Source organism: Gymnodraco acuticeps, unplaced genomic scaffold, assembly GCF_902827175.1.
Source record: "Gymnodraco acuticeps unplaced genomic scaffold, fGymAcu1.1, whole genome shotgun sequence".
NCBI classification, from domain to species: domain Eukaryota; kingdom Metazoa; phylum Chordata; class Actinopteri; order Perciformes; family Bathydraconidae; genus Gymnodraco; species Gymnodraco acuticeps.
This window is the reverse complement of record NW_022991300.1, coordinates 569,719-597,588: the sequence shown is the minus strand read 5'-3', so window position 1 is coordinate 597,588 and position 27,870 is coordinate 569,719. Positions and strand designations below refer to the sequence as shown.

At 41.9% G+C, this 27,870-nt stretch overlaps 1 protein-coding gene across 3 annotated transcripts in view; it reads right to left on the bottom strand.

The window, feature by feature from the left end:
• Nucleotides 1–27,870, bottom strand: part of LOC117562378 (butyrophilin subfamily 2 member A2-like) — a 72,779-nt gene that overhangs the window by 27,030 nt on the left and 17,879 nt on the right. The window contains exons 1-4 of one of the 3 annotated variants that reach the window (XM_034240198.1): nt 24,604–25,258; nt 17,172–17,510; nt 14,235–14,513; nt 12,630–12,908 (exon numbers count right to left, since the gene is read on the bottom strand). The exons of the other annotated variants lie outside the window; for them this stretch is intronic. Coding sequence (XP_034096089.1) covers nt 12,630–12,908; nt 14,235–14,513; nt 17,172–17,510; nt 24,604–24,682 — 976 coding nt within the window. The 5' untranslated portion in view covers nt 24,683–25,258. Of the gene's footprint in view, nt 1–12,629; nt 12,909–14,234; nt 14,514–17,171; nt 17,511–24,603; nt 25,259–27,870 lie in introns of those variants that run through there. 3 annotated transcript variants of the gene reach the window in all.

The window sequence follows — 27,870 nt, the reverse complement described above, 5'->3', positions numbered from 1 at the left end:
GGGGGCGGCCCGGTTGCAGAGGCCGTGCCAGCACCACCGGCTGGTCCAAGTCCAGATGAGCAGCCTTAACCCGGTCCACCGAGACGTGCTCGGCCTTGCCACCCAGGTCGACCACCAAGTGCTGGCCCCCGTGTTCCAAGACCCGGAAAGGCCCGTCGTAAGGGGGCCGGAGGGGGCCTCTGTGAGCGTCGTGCCGGATGAACACGAGCTCCGCCGAGCGAAGCCCCACGGGAACCCGGGACACCTGAGTGCCGTGCTGAGCAGTGGGGATTGGAGCAAAGGCCTTAGCGGCGTCCTGCAGGAAAGTTCGCTGGGCCTTCACCGACCAGGGGGCCGATGCGTTCGGGAGGAAATCCCCTGGAACCCTCAGCAGCTGACCGTAGACCATCTCAGCCGTGGAGCACTGCAGATCCTCCTTAGGCGCGGTCCTCAGGCCCAGCATAACCAAAGGCAGCTTGTCAACCCAATTACCGTCCGTCAGGCCGGCCCTTCATGGAGCGATGGAAATGCTTGCAGAGGCCGTTGGCCTGAGGGGTCCGGGCTATGTCTGCCGCTGCTGTCGACGCGAGTGGGACCGCCTCCGGCCAACGGGTCGTCCTGTCCATCATAGTTAGGAGGTAGGAAAAACCCTGGGAGGAGGATAATGGACCAACCAGATCGATGTTGACGTGGTCAAACCTCCTCTCAGGCACCAGGAATCGCTCCAGGGGGGCATTCGTGTGGCAGTGCACCTTAGCACGCTGGCAAGCCGCGCACGTGCCGGCCCAAGCCCTCACGTCCTTTTTGAGCCCCCGCCAGACGAACTTCGCGGCCACCATCCACACCGAAGGTTTCCCGCCGTGGTGCGACAGGTTGTGTACCGCCTCGAACATGGAGCGCCTCCAGCTGCTGGGAACGACTGGACACGGCTGGCCCATGGAGACATCACACAGGAAAGTAACGCCCGCATCGCCGAAAACCACATCCTCCAGGCGCAGCCCCACGTCAGCCCCCTTCAGGGCCTGGACGCTGGGGTCTGTGACCTTTTCCGCTGCCATGCGGTTATAGTCGAGGCCCAACTGGATGACCCTGATGACGACCCTGGAGAGGCAATCTGTGACCAGGTTTGACTTGCTAGCCACGTGCTGGATGTCCGTGGTGAGCTCCGAGATGTAGGAAAGCTGTCGTTGCTGGCGAGCAGACCAAGGCTCCGCCACCTTGGACATGGCGAACGTGAGCGGCTTGTGGTCAACGAACGCCGTAAATTCACGGTCTTCCAGCAAAAATCGGAAGTGCCGCACGGCCAGCCAGAGACCTCCCGGTCAAAAGCACTGTACCTGCGTTCCCTGGGCGTCAGCTGCGGATGAAAAAGGCGAGTGGTTGCCAGGCGCCCTCCACCCACCAGGGGCGGCGCCAGGGGGGAGCTACCCCCAGGATTTCCAAAGCACCCCCAAGAAATATGTTTTTTTTTTTGAAATTATTATTATTACTAAATTAAATTAGAAAAATTATTGATTACATCAATGCAAATGTGAAACAAACAAATGTTTGACCAAAACATAAAGCCAACACAGGTGATATGATTAGGCCAATGGCCAGCACCCATTCGAATTTTTGACCTACCCGTAGGCTAATTAACTTTGTGACACTTGAGTCCTGTTATCTAGAGCGCCAAATTATTTGCTAACAGCAAAGTGAAAAATTGATCGTTTTTTTGTCCTTAAATGTCCACTTGTGGACACTCAATCAAAGCCACGTGAAAGCGAGAGGGCCCACATAATAGGCCTCGTGAGTACAAGTAGCTTACTTCTGGGTCTCTGTGTTTCATTCAAGCTCTGCTCTGTGTGTGTGTGGCACGAGCCATTTTGTGTGCGTGCGCGAACGAGCGAGAGAGAGAGCGCACTGGTGGGTATCTACCGGAGATTGTTGTGGTTAGCATCTGGTGCTAGCTAGCCAAGCTAACGGATAAAATGAGCTTTTTCAACAACAAGGTGGAGGGAGAACTCTCTCCTGTCAGACGGAGAGTCTCAGATAACCTCAGCTCAGGTGAAGTAAAGGACTCTCAGTGTTTAGATAGTTAACTTAGTCTAGTTATCTCAGTGGGTCTCAAACGGTTTGTTTTAAAAGGGGAGTGATTTGTAAAATATCTATAAAGAAATAGAAAATCTGTTTACAGTTCTGTTTCAAATGGGTGTTGAGAGATGAATCCATAGATCTCTTCATTTTGCTCTCAAAGTGCACCAGATTGATGCTTTTAACCTCAATATTTAAAAACAAATCTTCCCTGGGGAGCGCGCCCCCGGACCCCACTAGAGGAGGTGAGGTACGCTACCCACTTGTAAAAATAGCACTTTACCCCTGCTTACGCCTATATGCCGTGAGCTGATTATCGAGCCTTCATTGTAACTGTCACACTGTGTGTGCGTGTGGGGAGTGTTGCAGTAGAAAATTCAACTGTAGCGCTGGTACATTAATGGGAAACCCTTAATGTTTGAGCACCCTCTATGAAACGTCAAGCTACCCCACAGCATGCGTCTGTGGTAATGGAGATGGGGGGCGTGGGTGACGGATGCGCCAACAGCCTGAGCCAGCGCGGTCTTGACCTCCTTCAAGGCAACCTCTGCCGCCGCTGTCCAGTCGATCTCCTGGATGGGGGCCTTACCTTTCAATGCCTCATACAGCGGCCGCATAATGTGGGCGGCCCGGGCGATGAAACGGTGGTCGAAGGTCACCATCCTTAGGAACTCACGGAGCGACCGGGCCGTGTGCAGCATCAACCTTCGCCGGCAGGGGTGCTGCCCCGCCCTTGCTGACGCGGTGCCCAAGGAAGTCAATGTCAGACAGCCTGAACAGACACTTTGCAGGGTTGATTATCAACCCGTGTTGGCTGAGCCTCGTGAAAAGGGCCCGGAGGTGGGACAGGTGTTCCTCCTCAGAAGTGCTGGCGACGAGTATGTCGTCCAGGTAGACGAACACAAATGTTAAGTCCCGCAGCACCGAATCCAGGCGCTGGAATGTTTGAGCGGCGTTCTTGAGCCCAAAAGGCACCCGCAGGAACTCAAAAAACCCAAATGGCGTTATCACCGCCGTTTTGGGAATGTCCAGGGGATGCATGGGCACCTGGTGGTATCCACGCACCAGGTCCACCTTAGAAAACATGAGCCTACCCGCCAGGTGCGCCGAAAAGTCCTGAATGTGCGGCACCGGGTAGCGGTCGGGTGTCGTGGCGTCGTTGAGGCGGCGGTAGTACCCACACGGGCGCCAACCACCATACGTCCACACAGCAGCTTTTCAAAAATCTTGAAAATCGTGGAGCTGGGCGTGTCTGAAAGCTTGGGGATTTTTTGCGAGCAACGCGACCAACAACCAATCACATGAATCTCCCGCCCCCGACATACAAAGCAAAAAACCCCGGGGATTTTATGCGAGCAATATATATATATATAAACTCCCCAAACAGGCGAAAACCAACCAGTTTCACCCACTGTCTCTGCCACCTCCCTCCATGCCTGGTTCCTCCGGTTTGTATCCCGTTAATAGTTCTGGTCGTAAAGAACCGGGTGATTTGCTACCGTAATTTCTCGTTTGGAATATGAGGAAATGAACTGCGGTCTGAGATGTGCAGAGGAGACGCCCAAGGACTGTCAGACCGGCGGGTGATACCCAGGCGTTCCATGGTTGAGAACTCCGCCTTCGCTACTGCGAGTTTGGAAGGGTTCAACCGCCGGGCCCTGGCATAGACTGGGGGTCCCTCAGTGGTGATGTGGTGCTCTAAGTAAATAAGGAAGATTAAAACTGGTTCTTACTTCTTCCTTAATGTGACTTCAGCCTGTTGAATAAGAACAGAGTAACAGAGGAGCAGCCATCCAGCAATCTACCGCTGATAACATAAAGAAACATGTACACTACATTTACAAAGTGTACTGATGTTAATGTGAAATCAGGATAAAACCATGTACTAATATATCTTAAACTATTGTAAAACAAATATTTAGTAAGTGAAGTTATGTGAGGGGAAAAGCTGAATCATAAAAAGGAATGCCTAATAAATAATGTCACTTTTTAATTTAAGTAATTCTCAATGATATCTCTCTTAATGTATTGTCTTTATCTACTTTCACTGAGTCTATACATTCATAATTTTTTACAACTGTATTCATTATTTGTGTGAATGTGAGCTCTTTGAGCTTAGTCTCTTGTATCTTAAGTGCTATATAAATACAAATACCCGTTATTATTATTTATTATGCAGTATCTGTTTCACCTCTCTAAAGTGTTTGGTCTCTCTACCAACTCATTTAATAAAGTCGTAAAATGCTCACAAATGATAATTAAAATGAGTATAAAAACGTTCATTAAAGTGCAACTTTGCAACAAATTGGAAAATAAATAATTAAGTATCAGTCCAAACTCACAGATTGACTTGTTTCATGTTTTATTCAAACATTTGGATATAAATGGTACAGTTGAAATGACAGCATAGAAATCCTGCAGAGCATCAGAGAACATCATAAAGGAGCTTTCAGATCAAAACAGTTCAAGCATCACAGCAACAGCAGGTCATCATTCAGATGATATACTTTGGATTAGCACTTTAACAACATCACAAACAACAAGCTCGTAACAAACAATGTCAATACAAAAGTATAAAAAAGTCACATTATAATCCAGCTTCAGAGCACATTCTTTACAGCGAGACAGCAGCTTCAGATCAGAGAGAGTTCCTGTTAATGCCGTCTCTACATCCTTTAAGAACTACAAGCAGCAGGAGAGCATCTGTTTAAAGGACTACAACTATGGAGCTGTTAAAGGACTACAAACTATGGAGCTGTTAGAGGTACTACAACTATGGAGCTGTTAGAGGACCTACAAACTATGGAGCTGTTAAAGGACTACAACTATGGAGCTGTTAGAGGACTACAACTATGGAGCTGTTAGAGGACTACAACTATGGAGCTGTTAGAGGTACTACAACTATGGAGCTGTTAGAGGTACTACAACTATGGAGCTGTTAGAGGACTACAACTATGGAGCTGTTAAAGGACTACAACTATGGAGCTGTTATAAGGACTACAACTATGGAGCTGTTAAGAGGACTACAACTATGGAGCTGTTAGTTTAAAGGACTACAACTATGGAGCTGTTAGAGGACTACAAACTATGGAGCTGTTAAAGGACTACAACTATGGAGCTGTTAGAGGACTACAACTATGGAGCTGTTAAAGGACTACAACTATGGAGCTGTTAAAGGACTACAACTATGGAGCTGTTAAGGACTACAACTATGGAGCTGTTAAAGGACTACAACTATGGAGCTGTTAAAGGACTACAACTATGGAGCTGTTAAAGGACTACAACTATGGAGCTTGTTAGAGGACTACAACTATGGAGCTGTGAAAGGACTACAAAACTATGGAGCTGTTAAAGGACTACAACTATGGAGCTGTTTAAAGGACACAACTATGGAGCTGTTAGAGGACACAACTATGGAGCTGTTAAAGGACTACAACTATGGAGCTGTTAAAGGATACAACTATGGAGCCTGTTTAAAGGACTACAACTATGGAGCTGTTAAAGGACTACAACTATGGAGCTGTTAAGGACTACAACTATGGAGCTGTTAGAGGACTACAACTATGGAGCTGTTAAAGGACTACAAACTATGGAGCTGTTAAAGGACTACAACTATGGAGCTGTTAGAGGACTACAACTATGGAGCTGTGAAAGGACTAAAAACTATGGGAGCTGTTAGAGGACTACAACTATGGAGCTGTTAGAGGACTACTAAAACTATGGAGCTGTTTAAAGGACTACAACTATGGAGCTGTTAGAGGACTACAACTATGGAGCTGTTAAAGGACTACAACTATGGAGCTTGTTAAAGGACTACAACTATGGAGCTGTTAAAGGACTACAACTATGGAGCTGTTAAAGGACTACAACTATGGAGCTGTTAAAGGACTACAACTATGGAGCTGTTAAAGGACTACAACTATGGAGCTGTTAAAGGACTACAACTATGGAGCTGTTAAGAGGACTACAAACTATGGAGCTGTTAAAGGACTACAACTATGGAGCTGTTAAAGGACTACAACTATGGAGCTATTAAAGAACTACAACTATGGAGCTGTTAAAGGACTACAACTATGGAGCTGTTAAAGGACTAGAACTATGGAGCTGTTAGAGGACTACAACTATGGAGCTGTTAAAGAACTACAACTATGGAGCTGTTAAAGGTCTACAACTATGGAGCTGTTAGAGGACTACAACTATGGAGCTGTTAAAGAACTACAACTATGGAGCTGTTAAAGGACTACAACTATGGAGCTGTTAAAATGTCCTCATTCATCCGTTCACTCTCTGAAGGACAGGAGCTGAGGATGAACTGACAGCATGCAGGTGTTTCACAGCTGAGGATCAGAATCTTAATGTTGCTGTATACAGGATTACATGATTTTATGCAACTAATTAACAATAATGTACACAAAAACTACTGAAAGTATTTAAAGTTTAGATTATATTGATTACGTTTTGGTCAAACTACAAAGTCTTGTAAATTATTTGTACTAATAACCTGCTCTGCTATCTCATCATTTTTCACATTTCCATCAGTTTCTCTATAGCTAGATTTATTCATTAAGGATCTAAATTTGATTACAAATAAATTACTGTAACCTGGAATTAATCAATAAATATAAAAAAATATAAAAGATAAAACACAGTGAAAGAAAACCATCTTCTTTAAGGAAATTAAGGCATTTCAACTTTTGAAAGTAGATTTCCGTCCCACAAAATATCAAAATTCAACTTAAACCATTACTGGCTGTGGCTCAGTGGTATAGTGTATTTAAGTAACTTTGGGCAAAGGCGTCTAAAACGATTCATTAATAATCAGTTCATCCGATATTAAAGGACACTTCCTGTCCAAATTAGAGAAAAAAAGTTACTTAAAACACATCATAAGAAACCGTCCTCCTCGATTTCAGGTGTTTTTTGTGGAAGGAGAAAAACTATAAATGAAATTCTCTCTTTAAGGAATGACTCATTAATAATCTGTCAGCATTACAGGAAACTTCCTCTTTTCTCCTTCTTAATATCTTTTTGTTGAAATGTATTTCTGTTTGTTTAAAATGTTCAGGTGTTACAACCAGGGGTTAAATTGGGCCGGGGCTGTCCGGGGCTAAGCCCCAGCCCATAGGACGATGCTCTGACGTCATCACCCTCGCACATTTGTCATATATGTTTACAAAAAACTATATATACACGTTAAAACTTTTCTCGTTCTTAATATAGACTATATTTAGGGTCGATATGTGTTGACTTTACTTTAAAATAGCAGATCACTGTGACAGGATATCGTTTTTTTTGGCTTAGTGAACATGCGTCTCTTCCTTGGAGGAGCAGCATCGCCCGTACTCCGCTGCTCCGCCGTGCAGAGTCTGCAGCGGTGTGTGTCAGCGACGTGCAGTCAGGAGAGTCAGTTCACCCGAGGGGAGTCACGGATTGGCCATCGGGAGAGTCGGGACTTATCCCGGTGAGCCGCTGCCTTTGGTGGGCCGCTGGCCAGCTGTGTGTTCGGGAGAATCACAGAACGGCTGGACGTTGACGGCCTGGTGCGCTGGCGGCCGACGACACCCCCCCCCTTCAAACTGAGCCCCCCCCACATATCAAATCCCAATTTAACCCCTGGTTACAATATATTGTATTTTACCCGTGAACCACGAGCCACAGCCTCCTGTTAACCTCAAACTCATCATAACCCTAAACCCAGCTCCTAACTCTCTGAAATAAATGAGCAGATAACATGTCCTCACATTATCACCCAGTACAGTGTAGTTTAACACACACACACTTCAGCAGAGGTGAACCCGGATACCTTTATGACTCAGTCACTAGGCTGGATCCAGTTTATCTCTTTCAGATTTTGCAGCAGGGCTTTTGGAGGAAGCGTTCCCCTTTTTCCCTACTGGAAGGAAAACAGAAATATATTCAAGAAGATCCCTCCTGACTTCAGGGAAGAGAACATAACACTACTGTCAAAACTATAAAATGAGACACTTACCTTTGTTACATTTTAGGGTGATGTGACCAGTGCATACAAGCACAGCTACAACAATACAAACAACAAAAACAACAACAAATAAAATAATGCCGAGAATTCCAGCAACTGAAAATCCACCGGAGGGATCTGAAACAGAAGACAAAAGGAAACAAACGGCAATGTTTGTTATTATTGTGGTGGCAACAAATACCTACAAGGATTTCATCAGGAGAGAGAACAGTAATCACTTCAGGGGGAAATGTTCAATCTGGTGTTATTTATCAAACTTAAGATAAACGCACTCTGAGGGTCTCTGTGAATCTCTTCTCGAAGAAATTGCAGATTATTTGAATGACCTTTAAACACCCCCCCCCCCCCCCCCGAATAGCAAAGAAATATCATATATTTATAGTTTGTGTGAAGATTTTGATCATTTTCTTAATTAATTAATGAATCTTTTCACTTATTTTTAATGTTTCATTTTCCTTTATGTTATGGGTTTTTCAAGGGAAGGAGCTGATTGGTTACTTCTGAAGGGGGGAACAAATTAAAGCAAAAGAGATGTCACTGTATGATTTTATCAATTTAGAGTATTTATGTTATTCTCAATTACATGTCTGAGGGAAACATTCTATATTTTCCTGCATGAATTAATCGGATATATTTCCTCTGATCCTACACATTTAGACATGGGATCATCTTATAACATGTGATGCTAGTTTATTCTCTAATGACTAAAGTGTACTTAGAGAGTTTCCACAGAGAGGTTCTGCTCCTCCTCCTGAACTACAGAGCGTCCTCCTCCCTGACTGCAGCTCAGTGAACAGCAGATTCACATCCTGATGTTTCCACAGAGGGGAACTCACTCTGGGTTTATGCAGCAGAGCCTCCAAACACAAGCACACTTTCACTCAGGGGTCTCAAACTCAAGGCCCGGGGGCCAAATCCGGCCCGCGATTTCATTTTCTGTGGCCCCACAAGAGCTCTGAAAGAATATAATACGTTTATTATACGGTCACATGACGAGTTACGGAAGCACGTGGCCCATAAACTACATGTCCCACAATGCATCTCAAATATGAATTTTGCTCAGAATTTGACTTTTTTTTGCTTCAAAATTTCACATTATTTTTTTACATTTTCTCCAGAATTTGGCTTTTTAAAAAACAAATCATTTTGTGACATTTTCACTGAAGAGACTTCCAATTATTGCCCTAGACTTCTGCTTCAGACGTAGTTAATTATGAAGTTATTACTCATAATAATCCAATGCAGAGGCAATAATGTAATATAATACATACGTTTATATATATTAAATATTTATATATGTATTTTTATATATCGTCTTAAAGTTACAACCGGCCCTTTGAGTGCAACCATAATGCTGATGTGGCCCGAGATGAAATTGAGTTTGACACGGCTGCTTTCATTCATTCAGAAAACTCTATAAAGAACATGTAGAGGTTCTGCTCTGAGGACACGTGGACTCACTGAGGGAAAGACTCAGGGCTCTACACACACATTCACAAAGAATAAAAGAGGAAACACTGGAAACCAAATACACATCATTTATTGGTAATGTTTCCTCCAACCATCTGAACCTGATAGCTGGTTAGAGCCTGATGAGATCCTGGTGGAGTTGGATCTGACTCCTGAGCCTCTAGACTCAAACCCAGCTCTCTGATGTCACGTCTCTAACAGCAGCTGATACTCAGATCAGACCCTCAGCTTGTGTTGATGTTGGAGTCGAGCTGCACGACACGTCTCCATGTCTTCTGTCCTCAAAGTCTCCCTGTGTTTAAAGTCAGCGAATGAACTCTGAGAGAAAGTGAACGTGGTCTCAATGTTTCCTCTCAGCTGCAGAACGTCTCAGTGATCAATGACTAACATGTTTCCTCTCAGCTGCAGAACGTCTCAGTGATCAATGACTAACATGTTTCCTCTCAGCTGTAGAACGTCTCAGTGATCAATGACTAACATGTTTCCTCTCAGCTGCAGAACGTCTCAGTGATCAATGACTAACATGTTTCCTCTCAGCTGTAGAACGTCTCAGTGATCAATGACTAACATGTTTCCTCTCAGCTGTAGAACGTCTCAGTGATCAATGACTAACATGTTTCCTCTCAGCTGTAGAACGTCTGAGTGATCAATGACTAACATGTTTCCTCTCAGCTGCAGAACGTCTCAGTGATCAATGACTAACATGTTTCCTCTCAGCTGCAGAACGTCTCAGTGATCAATGACTAACATGTTTCCTCTCAGCTGTAGAACGTCTCAGTGATCAATGACTAACATGTTTCCTCTCAGCTGTAGAACGTCTCAGTGATCAATGACTAACATGTTTCCTCTCAGCTGTAGAACGTCTCAGTGATCAATGACTAACATGTTTCCTCTCAGCTGTAGAACGTCTCAGTGATCAATGACTAACATGTTTCCTCTCAGCTGCAGAACGTCTCAGTGATCAATGACTAACATGTTTCCTCTCAGCTGTAGAACGTCTCAGTGATCAATGACTAACATGTTTCCTCTCAGCTGCAGAACGTCTCAGTGATCAATGACTAACATGTTTCCTCTCAGCTGCAGAACGTCTCAGTGATCAATGACTAACATGTTTCCTCTCAGCTGTAGAACGTCTCAATGATCAATGACTAACATGTTTCCTCTCAGCTGTAGAACGTCTCAGTGATCAATGACTAACATGTTTCCTCTCAGCTGCAGAACGTCTCAGTGATCAATGACTAACATGTTTCCTCTCAGCTGTAGAACGTCTCAGTGATCAATGACTAACATGTTTCCTCTCAGCTGTAGAACGTCTCAGTGATCAATGACTAACATGTTTCCTCTCAGCTGCAGAACGTCTCAGTGATCAATGACTAACATGTTTCCTCTCAGCTGCAGAACGTCTCAGTGATCAATGACTAACATGTTTCCTCTCAGCTGTAGAACGTCTCAGTGATCAATGACTAACATGTTTCCTCTCAGCTGTAGAACGTCTCAGTGATCAATGACTAACATGTTTCCTCTCAGCTGCAGAACGTCTCAGTGATCAATGACTAACATGTTTCCTCTCAGCTGCAGAACGTCTCAGTGATCAATGACTAACATGTTTCCTCTCAGCTACAGAACGTCTCAGTGATCAATGACTAACATGTTTCCTCTCAGCTGTAGAACGTCTCAGTGATCAATGACTAACATGTTTCCTCTCAGCTGTAGAACGTCTCAGTGATCAATGACTAACATGTTTCCTCTCAGCTGTAGAACGTCTCAGTGATCAATGACTAACATGTTTCCTCTCAGCTGTAGAACGTCTCAGTGATCAATGACTAACATGTTTCCTCTCAGCTGCAGAACGTCTCAGTGATCAATGACTAACATGTTTCCTCTCAGCTGTAGAACGTCTCAGTGATCAATGACTACCATGTTTCCTCTCAGCTGTAGAACGTCTCAGTGATCAATGACTAACATGTTTCCTCTCAGCTGTAGAACGTCTCAGTGATCAATGACTAACTTGTTTCCTCTCAGCTGCAGAACGTCTCAGTGATCAATGACTAACATGTTTCCTCTCAGCTGCAGAACGTCTCAGTGATCAATGACTAACATGTTTCCTCTCAGCTGTAGAACGTCTCAGTGATCAATGACTAACATGTTTCCTCTCAGCTGTAGAACGTCTCAGTGATCAATGACTAACATGTTTCCTCTCAGCTGCAGAACGTCTCAGTGATCAATGACTAACATGTTTCCTCTCAGCTGTAGAACGTCTCAGTGATCAATGACTAACATGTTTCCTCTCAGCTGTAGAACGTCTCAGTGATCAATGACTAACATGTTTCCTCTCAGCTGTAGAACGTCTCAGTGATCAATGACTAACATGTTTCCTCTCTGCTGTAGAACGTCTCAGTGATCAATGACTAACATGTTTCCTCTCAGCTGTAGAACGTCTCAGTGATCAATGACTAACATGTTTCCTCTCAGCTGCAGAACGTCTCAGTGATCAATGACTAACATGTTTCCTCTCAGCTGTAGAACGTCTCAGTGATCAATGACTAACATGTTTCCTCTCAGCTGTAGAACGTCTCAGTGATCAATGACTAACATGTTTCCTCTCAGCTGCAGAACGTCTCAGTGATCAATGACTAACATGTTTCCTCTCAGCTGTAGAACGTCTCAGTGATCAATGACTAACATGTTTCCTCTCAGCTGTAGAACGTCTCAGTGATCAATGACTAACATGTTTCCTCTCAGCTGCAGAACGTCTCAGTGATCAATGACTAACATGTTTCCTCTCAGCTGTAGAACGTCTCAGTGATCAATGACTAACATGTTTCTAAGAAAGCTGAACTCAGAGTTCCTGTTTGTCTCCATTTGGTCTGAGAGGGGAGCTGTTGGAGGGGTTTACAGTGTGTGTGTGTGTGTGTGTGTGTGTGTGTGTGTGTGTGTGTGTGTGTGTGTGTGTGTGTGTGTGTGTATGTGTGTGTTGATGTAACTTTCCACTCAGATTGAAACCATGTTAACTCCTGCAGAGGTCTTCATCACAACGTCTGGAGCAGAGAGGAAATTCACTTTGTGTTCAGACTGAAGACACATTTAAATATTTGAACATGTTACTCACCGCTGATAAAGACAGATATCTCAGCTCTAGTCTGATGGTTGATCTCCTCCTGAGTGACCACACACTGATAGCGGTCTGTTTTGGTCACATTAGCGTTGAGAGTGATGTAAAAGCTGCCTCCTCTCTCTGAGACCTGAGGCTTTGCAGCAGGAAGGATGTTTCCAGAACTGTCCTGCCACTCCACTTTAGGTTTAGGAAAAGCTCCTCGAACTAAACACTGAAGCAGAGACCAGTCCTTTGTTTCCTCAAGTGATGTGACAGACGGCTCTGTAGCTGCACCTGGGAACATCATAGAAACAACAGCTGATATACAGCTTCATAAATCAAATATTTAGATGTTGTTTGCTTATCTCTTTGCTTGAAAATGGTATTTAGATGAAATAAAATAAAAGAACAGGAAACGTTAATAATTTAAGTCTCAGTTTCCCATCCTATCAATATCTGATATTTCAAGCAAGTCTAACAAAACTTTGGTAACTTTTAATCACATGATTTGCTCTTTTCTAATTGCAGGTTGTCCGCAGAGCCTTTTGGTGAAAACAGATAAGTTCAGTTTCTGAGTTTCCTCTGATAGCTTGTGCCTCTTAGCACAGCTGTTCTGATTGGATGTGCATCGAAAGGTCAGCAGTAAACGAGGTCAAAGTTGAAATAATTAGAAGTTTGATCGCAGCGCTCAACAACAGAAACACAACGTCAGCACAGAGCTGTTTACCGTGTTTAATGAACGCAGATTTAAGATATGATAAACTTTATTGTCCCTGTGAGGACGTTTGTTCTGACTCCATCCTGCAGGTCCTCAGGAGATAGGAATCATACATGCTACCTAGTACACGATGAGACACATTAACACATGACTTATGTTCATATACTCTGTTAAAGATTAGAGCATTAGGAAATCTGCAAACATTATTCTGACTCAGGACAGAAGCTCATTTACAGAGAAGACGTTCTTTAACTGTTTACGCTACATTTGTTACAGTAAAACATTTGATCTTAACATTAATAGTATAGTTGATATAGTAATATATGTGCGTCTGATATTCCAGGTTGAGTTTATCACACATTTCTCAGTCAGGAGATGATGCTCTTGTTAAACATGATGTATATCTCTCAGGTCAGTGAGTGGTGCTGGACTGTGACTTATTTAGAAGTGTAGAACCTCTCAGAGGGATGCAGTCCAGCACCTTGAACTGTGATCGTAATAATAACCATGGGATGTTATCATGAAGTCAACAAACCCTGAGTGACAGTGAAGAGGAGAAGAAAACACATCTGGGCTCTACATTTAGTTTGAGTAGACATGATGTGGAATATATATATATGTTCTTTACCAAAGGGCCGCAGGTTCACGTCCCGATCAAACCAAATACAGAGTGTGTCTGGAACCTGGAGAGGGTCTGTGTGCTCAAGTATATTAACCAGTGTGTGTAACGTGAGGGGAAAGTAATTCCTCCGTTGGGGATTAATAGAGTGTATCTTCTTCTTTCTTCCTTATTATTATGTTTCATGCTACACACAACTTCTCAATGTTCATGATGGAGAAGTTTGGCCCCCTCAACATTTAAAATCATATGAATAACTAAATATGTCGAGGCAGAATCTCACCACTGATATGCAGAAGGTTTTCAGCAGAAATCTGATGGTTGATCTCCTCCTGTGTAGCTACACAGCGATAGCGGTCTGTCTTAGTCACAGTAATGTTAACAGTGACATCGTAGCTTTCTCCGTTCTTTAAAACCTGAGGCTCCTCAGCAGGAAGGATGTTTCCAGAACTGTCCCTCCACTCCACTTTAGGTTCTGGATGAGCTCCATGAACTTCACACTGCAGCCGCGCCCAGGAGTTTGTTTGATCAAGTGTTCTAATAGTTGGCTTTGGTGATGCACCTGGGAACATACACAAACAAAAAAGATAAAACACACCAATCAAATCCTGCTACTCACAAAGCAGCTTATGAGCAGTTTAATATTTGACTGCACCTTAAAAGGAAGTCCAAAAATAAGGTATAAAATGAAACAGATGTGTCTAGGATGTTTAAACTAGTTTGCAAATGTTGAACAGTTCGTCTATAAAAAAAAAGAAAAGCACAGAATAAGACTTTGTTCATCACATTTTTGGATGGAATATGATATTTAAAACACCTTATTTTTTACTTTTTTCTCCCAAATGTTTGCTGATTTGAGTCTGAAGGAGCTGATTGTGAGTTATGTTCATATCTTTATGGTATTGTTTTGATTATGGAAGATGGCAGTGTACTTTGGTTTATTTTATCATATTAGGTCATACTGTTCCCAGGAAATTAGTTAATAGAACAAATAGTTTTAAATACACATTAAACAAAGTTTATAATTTCTGCAAATTAGGATGTTAAAAAAATATGCTAAAATAGAAGGTGTCAATGTGGATTATGAATGATCCTGGAAAATGTATAATCATGTCAAATCTACAAGTATCACAATCATCTGTGTAACTGCAGTTTTCTATATTCAATGACAATGTTTTTTGTACTAATATATTGATTAGCAAATGAGAATCGGGTTAACTACAGAATAAAAACACAGCAGGCCTATTGTAAAGCCCAATAATAAATAGTGCCACTTTTGATTACATTACATTGCATTTAGCTGACGCTTTTATCCAAAGACACATACCGTATACATCTTCAACTCTAAAGAATTAGCCTACGTATAGTTTATATTATTACAATTTTGCAAACAGGAATAAACTCCATTTGTTCAATAGAGTGATGAATAAAGTTGCTTTGAATATCAGACCTGAGAGGTAGAGAGTGACGTCGTAAAAATCAAGAGTTACCTTGGATGGTTCTGACAGTTAACGTTATAAAGCGCGGAGGTTGCAGACGACCCGAGATGTACGTTTAAATAAGAATAAATAAATAAACTACAGTATTTCATATTACCGTATAAGTCATAACAAACAAATTATACCTTGTTTGAAACCTAAAATGCACGTCTTTTCAACGAGTTGAATTGCGTAACTACAGAAGTAAGAACATTTAAACCGTCGCGTTTTACTTTACGGCAGTACACCATTAGCTCCTTACCGGCTATTCAATCTAGTCGAGGTTAAAATGGGTTTAAAGCTCCAAAAACGCACTTGTATAGACAAAAGCGGTCTTGTTTTAAAGAAGAAACGTCAACTGATTAAATGTACCTTGTTTCAGTGTGAGCGGCAGTCAAAAATATGGTGAATAAAAGTCATTTGTGTCCCTTGTTTAGTTTTAGCTCCACTCGTCAAACTTTCAAAACAACGTTATGTATGTCAATTTAAAGTATTGACAAAGTATTTAACCAATGATGTTCGGTATCTCTGAAATCAGTTAACGCTCCCGAACAAAATGAACCAATCGGCATCTTTCTGCGAACTAAAGTGACGTCATTAACAGCCCTTTAACTCAATCAGCCAATCACAGATGAGCTCCTTGACGTGCGCGCCATGTATTTCTTATTGACAGCTACTTTCATCCAATGGTAAGCCAGCATTCTGAAAACTAGGTGAGCTTGTAGCCAATTATATCACCTGCCTGACCATATATGGAAGTGAAGGAAGCTGGACTGTCTGTGGCAGTAGGAGACCCACATAACTGAGAAACTTTACTTATATGTTCATGGAGGCGTGATTTAATGATTATAAATATGTAAATATTTATTAAAATGTTAACAACAAGAATGTAAGGTTAGATTTGACACATAGGTTAATTTTTTCATAATTAAAAAGAGATTTGTTATTATTGTTTGGTAACTTTTAATAAGTTTAACAGAGCTATAGAGTCCTCTGCTGGAGGTGATCTGTACTGCACTTTCTAAAATATCTCGGAGCCACTTCTGTCAATCAACTTCAAACTTTGTACAGACATTAAAGACAAGTTAAGGTAGATCTCCTGTAAATATCAGCCTGATGGCTCTTATTATGACTGATTTACTGCATTTCAAATACGAAATAAAAGAAGAATAACAAATAATGTCTTAGTTTTTCCATTTAGTCCTACAGCACGATACCTGTGTTAGTGCTACAAGGAAGACGAACACACTGCATGAAAGCTTAGAGATTGCTTTACAGTGAAGCAATGGATACATATGATTTACTACTGGTCTTGGACGTATTCAAGGGTTCAAATTGGAGCATATGAAGAGGCACACATGTACATAACTGTGATAAGCCTCAAGAGGTTAAGATAGGATCTGAAAGGCAAAAAAACAGAAGTGTGTTACAATTGTTGGATGATATTATCAGCTGTCCTCAGAAACTTGTTATACAACTAATATACTATCTTAATCTTGAAAAGAAGCACCATTTAGATTTAGAGTCCTTACAGAACAGTGTCTGCTGGACAGAAACATGGGAACATGTTTCACTGATATGGCTGATGTTAATCCAACAGTGTGTCTGTTTATTTCACAGGGACAGAGCAGATGAACATTGTCTCACAGGAGAATGAATGCTGTGAGACTTGTGCATGAGATTTGTTTATTTCTGTATATAAGACTAAGAAGGCTTATTTACTGTTTTATGAGAATACTCACCAACAATGAGCTCAATGCAGAATTCTTCACTAGGCTGACGTGGAAAAACACAGCTGTAACTTCCACTGTCGATCACCTTCGTCTCTCTGATGACGATGGAGGCGTTTCCGTGCTGCAGTTCATTTTGAAAATGTGAGACTCGTCCTTTAAACTGCTCACTCTGACCTGAATGATGGTCATAATGAACAGCAGAATCCCACATGAAGACTTCGTGATGAGTTGCTCCTCCCTGACCGAGCTTCTTCCAGTCAAACAGTTTGTTTTGGAGGTTTTCTCTGGTGCTGGGGGAGCAGGGTAAAATAACATCTGTCCCTTCTGTGGAGATCACTTTGCTGTCAGCTGGAAGATAGAGACATGTGTTACTCAGTGTGTTCACCTGCAGAGGCTGAACACACACACACACACACACACACACCAGTTTATGAGCAGTTTGATAAAAAGTCAGAGTTTTATACATTTTAGATCTGGATTAAATTGATCAGATTCAAAGAAACAACGACCTAAATATCCTGCAACACTGTTAGAAAAATATCACTGGTCTCCGGCTTGAGCTTCAATCTCAGGATCCATGTATTTGTGATCCTCTCCAGAATGGAAGGAGTCATCACATACAGAGCATCAACTAGTTCCTGAACAGTGTCCTTCACATGCTGATATCCAAGAGAGGGAGTTACACAGTCACAAGATGGAGGAATAGAAAGCAGTATTCAATGTTTACTTCAGATTAGCTCCACGTCAGAAATGAGCATGCTTGATGTCTCTCTCCATAGAGGCTGAATCCTCATGTTAATCACATAGCTATCATCTGCCTCAAACAGTCCTGATGCTCTTCTAGGTAATCACACATCCTGTCATGAACACAGCTACAGTTGGGATACCTTTGTTATCATGTGGACTCTGATATTAGAAGAGGACATTCAGTATTTTCCCAACAAACACTGATTGTCATCTGAAAGGTGCACCTTTCCGTCATTAGACGCCTTTAGCTTAGCGGTGTTGATTTAAAGGTCACCTATCATGCTATTTGTAGGCAATAGTCTCAGATATATACAAATATATAAAAAACATGTCTATGAAGTGTTTTTCTCAAAATACCAAACAGATCAGAGGGCCGTATTCACCATATGCATTGGGGGGGGGGGGGGACACACACATCCCCCCCAATATTCAGATACACTCAAAATGTCCCCCCCAATAAATAGCAAACCATTTTTAAAAAAAATTTTTTTATAATTAAAATAAAATTGCTATTCTATGACTTCTTTATTTTGGTTATTTGTATACTTGAAAATCTATATTTCCTGTTAATGTGAACTTCACCAAAATGATATTTCTTTTCATATGTCAATTGGTTCCTTATTTTGTACCCGGGGGTGTATTTCGCTGTTGCACGTCTGAGTCCACCTTCAGTTAGCTTGATGCTCCAAGCAGGTCAGTCATGTTTTAATTTGCCCTCCATCAGTTCTGGTATCTTTTCTAGTTAGCCCTAAAGTAATCTATATTATTTTATTTCGTAATGGTAATGAACCCTCCGGTTTAGCTTCTTTGTGTAAGTAGCCTAACTTGTAGTTCTGATGTTAAAACCGAACTCTTCAGGAATAGTAGCTAACTAGCTGTGGGCTAGCTGGTTTCAGTTGTTAGCCAGGGTTTGGCGGGCTAGTGTCAGCTATGTGGAAAATAACGGTGTCGTTTTGGATGTAATCCAATAGATATTTATTCATGTGGATTATTTCTATTTTATTTTGTAATTTGTAGGGTGTGGAAAGATTTAAAACTGTGATGTGTGACTTCTATGGAATACCAAAGGTGCCAGAATTAATTAAATAATAAATACTATACAATTATTATGAAATAGTATTTCATAATCGTCAGAAGCATTTAAAAGATACTCACACGCAGGAGGTTTGCAGTGTGCATCATAGCTTGTGCTGGGTTTAGAACGCTCAGAATTGCTAATAAACATGTTTAATTATCTTATATCCAGCGCTGCTGACCCGTATTCATCACATCAGCAACTGCAGATCGCCGAGGTCAAGCTGTAAGCATGAGCAAGAGGAAGGGTGGCAGTGACATTAGACAGTTTTTTGGGCAGCCTCAGAAAAGAAAAAAAGTAAGTTAAGAGCAGTGAGAAAGTGAGTATTGTTACCAGTAAGTTGGGGGTCTTTTTGATTTTGAATGAGCGGCAAGCAGCTAGTGCGAGTCGTGGCTGTAAAACAAAAGGGCAATAAAGTGTTCCTGTTTCTACTGAAATTGCGTGGCACAGACCTTTCTATGGATTGAAATGCTTTAATGTGATTATGGTTATAGTTGTACTTTATTCATCCCTAATCTCTGCCATTACAAACAACAAAACAAGAAAAGCTAAACTAGATAAAATAGGGCGATGTAATACAATGCACAATTAGACATTATGGTAAACCATTTTAACCAGTTAAGCCCCAAGCCTGTTTTTCAGGTCTCAGGTTTGAAAAGGACATTCCCAGAACAATTGACTATATCTTCACTTCTAAAAATGGTTAAATGAATAATCTATTTTCTCAAAGCAATGATAAACCTGTGAGTTGGATGTAGAAAAAGTCAGAATCAATATAGATGTTTTTAAAGTAAATTCAGATTGAACATAGTAAAAAAAATTAAATGATAGTGTCCGTGCAAAAAATAAATCATTACTTATAGTGAAAACCGCCCTTGAATGATGGGATAGTAGACTAAAAGCTTTAGGAATCCAAACTATAACATATAAGTACCCTGTATCAAGATTGATGCAAAACAAGTATTTCCAAGGCACACCTTTATATGATCATTATAGTTATACAAAATAAGAGAATAACAGAATAACAGGTATGAAATCATTCCAACTCATACTACAGTTTAAAAAGGGAGTGATTTGTAAAATATGCATAAAGAAAAAGTAAATCTGTTCACTTCTGTTTCACATGGGTGTTGTTGAGATGTATCCATAGATTTAGTCCCTAATGTTGCTCTCAAAGTGCACCAGATTGATGCTTTTAACTTCAACATTTAAAAAAAAATCTTCCCGGGGGAGGTTAGGTCCCCCCCCCTGTCAAATTGTCCCACCCACATTGAGGATGCTTCCTACACCCATGCCTGAGACACAGTTTCGTGACTATTGTTGTGTTTTGCCCCCACGGGCAGGGGCATGGGGTTTAACAGGTTAATTCAACTGTTAATTAGCATGCATATTAGCAGTATAATGGCTCTTTATTAGTCATTATAAAACACTTATTAATGCCTTATTCTACATGACCATATTCTACAAGTAATAAGCCATTAGTTGAGAGTTTTTCCTCAATAGCCCTCTAATTAGTGCTTATTTATTGCAAGTAAGGACGTTGTTGTCCATGAGTTTTGGTCTTAATATGCGCTGCTTAATATGGGCCTAATAAGGCAGTAGTACCACAAGAATAGTAATTCTCCCATAATAACACTTAACAAATATGATCTATTCTTATGGAACAAGACATGAAACTATAAGTGTTAATTGTGTCTAAATAACTCAAAATTAGGTATTTATATTTTATAATATGTTTTGGGGTATTGACAGTTCAGCTACCAATAGCAAGGTGATATTGACCTGTATGTTTCATATTTGCCTATTTATATGTTTGTAAAATGTGTACTGAAGGTTAGACCCGGGTACAGGAAGTAGGAGAACGTGAACTACACTGCTACTAATTTTCCCTTTGCAACCTGAAGAGTAAAAGGGTCAAGTCCGTCAGAAAGCAATGACTGTAAGTGTAAGTGTGAGCCTTACACTTACACTGTAAGGATTAGTAACATGTATTGTGTTTATGTGATGACATGTGGAGATGTTTAAACTCAATGAGAAAATGCGTTAGCATTCGCGCTAGTGTTAGCATACACGGTAGCGTTAGCATACATGCTAGCGTTAGCCATACTAGCCTGTATACATGCTTATTGTACAGCTAGCATTAGCTATATTTACCTTGTTTACACTAAGCGGTCCTAATGTGTTCATCTGTGTATGTTACACTTGCATGTATGAGATCATTAAGTGCCTTGTAACTTCTTTTTTTATAGTTTCACTCCGTTTGAATGTCACTGGACTGCAAATAAGTCAATAAAGGAGCATGGCTGCTCATTCCCTGGCTCTCAAAAGAGTTTGGCTGGCTGTTTAATCTATGTTCACACTGAGACAACACAGAGAGAGAACAGTACACCTATTGTGTAAGAACATACAAGCAGGTCACACAGTATGATCTCAAATACATAAACTCTGTTAAAAATCAGTTTTTATTAAAAAGTACAGGCTGCATGTGTGTTCTCAGCCTTGGAGAAACTTGACATGTTTTGGTACATGTATGTGTCTGAACCTCTCTTCAGTGGTTCAATAATATAACAGATATTTCAACGTGTGCCTACTTTGTTCATGTACTGTTGAGGTTAATTTCAGTAGTTGTGTGCTATGTATTTACAAAGTGTGAAGAGGAGGCAACTTTAGAATAAGGAACCTGTTCAGGTCAATTAGAGTCAAACTACTAGCTTATTGGTTATGAACAAGACTTCACTTTAGAATAGGGAACATATTTTTAGATAGAAATACCTAATTAGAGTCAAACTACTAGCTTATTGGTTATGAACAAGACTTCACTTTAGAATAGGGAACGTGTTCTTAGATATAAATAGCTAATTTTGAGTTGTTTAGACTTAATTAACACTTGTAGTTTCATGTCTTGTTCCATAAGAATAGATCATATTTGTTAAGTGTTATTATGGGAGAATTACTATTCTTGTGGTACTACTGCCTTATTAGGCCCATATTGGGCAGCGCATATTAAGACCAAAACTCATGTACAATAAGTTCCTTACTTGCAACAAATAAGCACTAATTAGAGGGTTAATGAGGAAAAACTCTCAACTAATGGCTTATTACTTGTAGAATATGGTCATGTAGAATAAGGCATTAATAAGTGTTTTATAATGACTAATAAAGAGCCAATATACTGCTAATATTCATGTTAATTAACAACTAGTTGATGGTTAATTTGTGTACCTTAATATAAAGTGTTACCGTGATTTTTTTATGTATTTTCCTTTAGAATGGCAGGAAATTAGTATTCAACTTTGTATTGAATTGTTGGTCCCCCCCAATGTTGACTCCATGAATACGGCCCTGGATCACCCATTCTAGCCATGCCTCATATCCCTCTATTTCACTTCCTGTTTCAAAAGTGCTGATTTTGGTATAAAGCTTTAGGAGGGGTCTGAGCTCATGAGGGACCCGGCAGCTACTGTCTAAACTAAATGCTGCCGTGATGAAACGCCATATCATGGATTATCAAGGATTCTCTCTGAAACAGTTTGGAGCTCAAAGGCTTTCTCTCTTGCCGGTTATACCATAAGGTGAGTTCCTTTTTACTTCCTGCTTCTTCACACACATGGGTTGCATTCCGATAATCCAAAAATCAGCTCCTAAATTCTAACCCTATCTCCTATTCCTTGACCTCTGAGTGAAAGGTCACAGGGTTAAGGGATAGTGGATAGGAGAATTCAAAAGGACTTAGGAGAAGAGACCGCGGTACTTTAGAGAATCCGAATGCACTTTCACTATCCGACGTGTTTCTGATGCGCCAGCGGACGTCATGAATGTGCGTCTGCTGCTGTGGGGAAACTATGGAAACTACAGATCTCTATACAGAGGACTACAACATGGATGTTCAATAAGAACGAGGGACTCCTGTAAACTCATCTAGAGACTCTGTGCTCTGATGCTGTTGCTTTATGCTTTATGAACGGGGACAACAGAGAAACAGATTCTTCAGGACCAAAGTTGAATTGAAATAAAAAAGGAAAGTGAAACTTATGCTCGTCCCCCTCTCCCTCCGGTCCACATTAATACAAATGATCTCAATACGTATGATTGTATGAACTATGAAAAGATCTTAAAATCAATACAGATGTATTTATTATAAACGTTAGTCCTTAACATCTATCTCTGTGTATATCACCATTCAAACATCTTTTAAAAGTTGAACAAACTCCACACAGTTCAGTAAAGACTGTGAGATGTTGACTTTATTTGATCATTTCAGTAAAAACTAACGTTCATATTTCTCTTTTTGATTATAATACTGATGAACGTTCAGAACAAAGCACTTTGGCAACTTACCACATACGTTTTAAAATGCTTAATAAGCACCGTAACTTTCATGATATCATTTCTCGGTCATAATCGGTTGTTTCCGTGAACGGCCGACTGTTGAGTGACGGCAAATGCTGCGGCTGCAATGCATTCTGGGGCAGCATTTTCTCCTCTCCTTTCGGTAAGGGAGGTCCAGTGGTTCCTAAGCTAAAGGAGGTTATAAAGGAAGTTTCATTCTAGAGAATTCGAACGGCACTTATCATGGCTGCCACTGACGTACTTCCGGGTCATTTCACTCCGTTAGGAAGGTTCCTAAGCTAAATGGACTATTGGAACGCAACCATGCTCTCCAGTACAGGTTAGCTCTGAGTGTTAGCGATGCTAATGTAAACACCGACCATATTACGTCCAAAACAGTCGGGCATTGTTTCTGATAGCAACGTTTCTGATTGGGCCGTGGGTCCACATTTCAGATATTACGTCATATCGGACGCAAATCTGGATCAGCTCCGTTGTTCCCCGTTTTTAGAGATTTGGGTACGGAGGAAAAGAGAGAGGGTTTTATTTTCTGACGCTGCGTGAGTTCCCTGACACACCGGGGACACATCTTTATGTATAAAAGACATCACAAAGTGCATTTTGCATGATAGGTCCCCTTTAAGTAAAATCAGTGCAGGTTAAGAACATTTAAAAAAAAAATTCCAAGCCTCTCGTTAACACCTGAACCTGGGAAAAAAATAATATTAACTGTACATGACATAACAGAAATGTGAACATATTGAACAAAATGGATGAATGCAAGGTTAAAAATTGATCCCAACAGTTTTATATTTTTTAATGAAGACTTATTTTTCATTTGTCTTCATAGCAATACTTTCTGATGTCATATCTATGATTTCTTTGCTCTCTGTCTCATTTTACCAGAAATTATATTACATTGAATCCTATTGGAGGACAAGAGCACTGAATCCAAACTGAATTCTTTATTTATTTTATAAAGATCCATAAATGTTTTTGTGTAAAGACATCCCTTAATGGTGTTTTTACGAGAGCACTAGCAATATAAAGGCCTATTACAATAAGATGATGATTATAACTTAGACTGATAAGAAGCACTCCTTTTCTTCATAGGCTTTCTTCTGATGATGCATTACTTTAGATATTGTTCTACATTTCCCTATGACCAATAAAAAGCAGACTAATAATATTCTGTTTCCAGACTCCTGCATGTTTTTTTCAGCCTTTTAGATGTAATTAAATTAGCAAAATGACGTAATGTTGTGTGAATAAGAGTGTAAGTGTTCTCACCGTTTGTGCAGGCAGACGAGTTTCCAGTCAGGAGACTGAAGAGAAGAAGAAGAGGAAGAAGAGGAAGCTGCTTCATCATGCTGGAGGGTTAAACTGCACACACTCCTCACACACACTCCAGCCCATCCCAATCACTTCCCATAATCTCTCACTTGCGCAAAATAGAAAGTCTTCTAGAGGTTTCTGCATCACTTCCTGCTTCGAGTCCTTCAGAATAAAAGCCCGTCCTCATCTTATTTGGTGAATTCTGCAAAACAAAACTTATCATACTGACTGACAACATACAAAAAGCACTGTAACACTAACACTGAATATATGTATTATATAAAAAACTACAATTCAACCACATATTCACTGCTGTAGAGCCGATGAATGGGAGTCGGAGTCGACGTGTTGAGAATGGAACTCCACACTTTATTTTCCATTAGGTTTACAGAAGGGAAGAATAACTTGCATACATGCTACTAAAGCTAGAATGATAACAACCACCAGGTACACTCTCTAACCGGTCCGTTGTACAACACACACTATATACCACAGTGAATTATGTCCCGTAAGGTTCCACCACACAAGCCCCCCCAGAATTCACCCATACACAAAGTCTCTGCGGCGGGGAGGAACGACAGGCCGACCACCACGACTCCGGAGAACGGGAGCCGGGGAGGCGACCTCTGCAGGGGCGGCCGCTGGGAGAGGTGGGACCGGAACCGCAGGCCCCAATTTGGTGACAGGGGTCAAGGCCTGGGGGCGGCCCTGTCGTAGACCAGCACCACCGGCTGGTCCAAGTCCAGGTGAGCAGCCTTAACCTGGTCCACCGCGACGTGCTCGGCCTTGCCACCCAGGTCGACCACCAAGTGCTTGCCGTGTTCCAAGACCCGGAAAGTCCCGTCGTAAGGGGGCTGCAGGGGGCCTCTGTGAGCGTCGTGCCGGATGAACACGTGCTCTGCCGATTGAAGCCCCACGGAAACCCGGGACACCTGAGTGCCATGCGGGTATAGTCAAGGCCAAACTGGACGGCTCCGATGACGACCCTGGAGAGGCAATCTGTGACCAGGTTTGACTTGTCAGCCACGTGCTGGATGTCCGTGGTGAAGTCCGAGATGTAGGAAAGCTGTCGTTGCTGGCGAGCAGACCAAGGCTCCGCCACCTTGGACATGGCGAAAGTGAGCTTGTGGTCAACGAACTCCGTAAATTCACAGCCTTCCAGCAAAAATCAGAAGTGCCGCACGGCCAGCCAGAGACCTCCCGGTCAAAAGCGCTGTACCTGCGTTCCCTGGGCGTCAGCTGGCGGCTGAAAAAGGCGAGTGGTTGCCAGGCTCCCTCCACCCACTGCTCATGCACCGCACCGACGGCGTAGTCCGATGCGTCTGTGGTAATGGAGATGGGGGCCGTGGGTGACGGATGCGTCAACCGAGCCGCCTGAGCCAGCGCGGTCTTGACCTCCTTCAAGGCAACCTCAGCCTCCGCCGTCCAGTCGATCTCCTGGATGGGGGCTTTGCCTTTCAATGCCTCATACAGCGGCCGCATAATGTGGGCGGCCCGGGCGATGAAACGGTGGTCGAAGATCACCATCCTTAGGAACTCACGGAGCGACCGGGCCGTGTGCGGGCGACGAAACGCTGCGTCAGCCTCAACCTTCGCCGGCAAGGGTGCTGCTCCGCCCTTGCTGACGCAGTGGCCAAGGAAGTCAATGTCAGACAGCCCGAACAGACACTTTGCAGGGTTGATTATCAACCCGTGTTGGCTGAGCCTCGTGAAAAGGGCCCGGAGGTGGGACAGGTGTTCATCCTCAGAAGTGCTGGCGACAAGTATGTCGTCCAGGTAGAAGAACACAAACGCTAAGTCCCGCAGCACTGAATCCATCAGGCGCTGGAATGTTTGAGCGGCGTTCTTGAGCCCAAAAGGCATCCGCAGGAACTCAAAAAACCCAAATAGCGTTATCAGCGCCGTTTTGGGAATGTCCAGGGGATGCATGGGCACCTGGTTGTATCCAAGCATCAGGTCCACCTTAGAAAACATGAGCCTACCCGCCAGGTGCGCCGAAAAGTCCTGAATGTGCGGCACCGGGTAGCGGTCGGCTGTCGTTGAGGCGGCGGTAGTCCCCACACGGGCGCCAACCACCATTAGGCTTGGGGACGATGTGCAGAGGAGACGCCCAAGGACTGTCAGACCGGCGGATGATACCCAGGCATTCCATGGTTGAGAACTCCGCCTTCGCTACTGCAAGTTTGGAAGGGTTCAACCGCTGGGCCCTGGCGTAGACTGGGGGTCCCTCAGTGGTGATATGTTGCTCTAAGTAAATAAGGAAGATTCAAACTGGTTCTTACTTCTTCCTTAATGTGACTTCAGCCTGTTGAATAAGAGCAGAGTAACAGAGGAGCAGCCATCCAGCAATCTACCGCTGATAACATAAATAAACATGTACACTACATTTACAAAGTGTACTGATGTTAATGTGAAATCAGGATAAAACCATGTACTAATATATCTTAAACTGTTGTAAAACAAATATTTAGTAAGTGAAGTTATGTGAGGGGAAAAGCTGAATCATAACAATTAATGCCTAATAAATAATGTCACTTTTTAATTTAAGTAATTCTCAATGATATCTCTCTTAATGTATTGTCTTTATCTACTTTCACTGAGTCTGTACATTCATCATTTTTTACAACTGTATTCATTATTTGTTTGAATGTGTTTCTTTGAGCTTAGTCTCTTGTATCTTAAGTGCTATATAAATACAAATACCCTTTATTATTATTTATTATGCAGTATCTGTTTCACCTCTCTAAAGTGTTTGGTCTCTCTACCAACTTCTTTAATAAAGTCGTAAAATGCTCACAAATGAGAATTAAAACGAGTATAAAAACGTTCATTAAAGGGCAACTTTGCAACAAATATGAAAATATATAATTAAATATCAGTCCAAACTCACAGATTGACTTTTTCATGTTTTATTCAAACATTTGGATATAAATGGTACAGTTTAAATGACAGCATAGAAATCCTGCAGAGCATCAGAGAACATCAAAGAAGCTTTCAGATAAAAACAGTTCAAGCATCACAGCAACAGCAGGTCATCGTTCAGATGATATACTTTGGATTAGCACTTTAACAACATCACAAACAACAAGCTCGTGACAAACAATGTCAATACAAAAATATAAAATAAGTCACATTATAATCCAGCTTCAGAGCACATTTCTTTACAGCGAGACAGCAGCTTCAGATCAGAGAGAGTTTCTGTTAATGCCGTCTCTACATCCT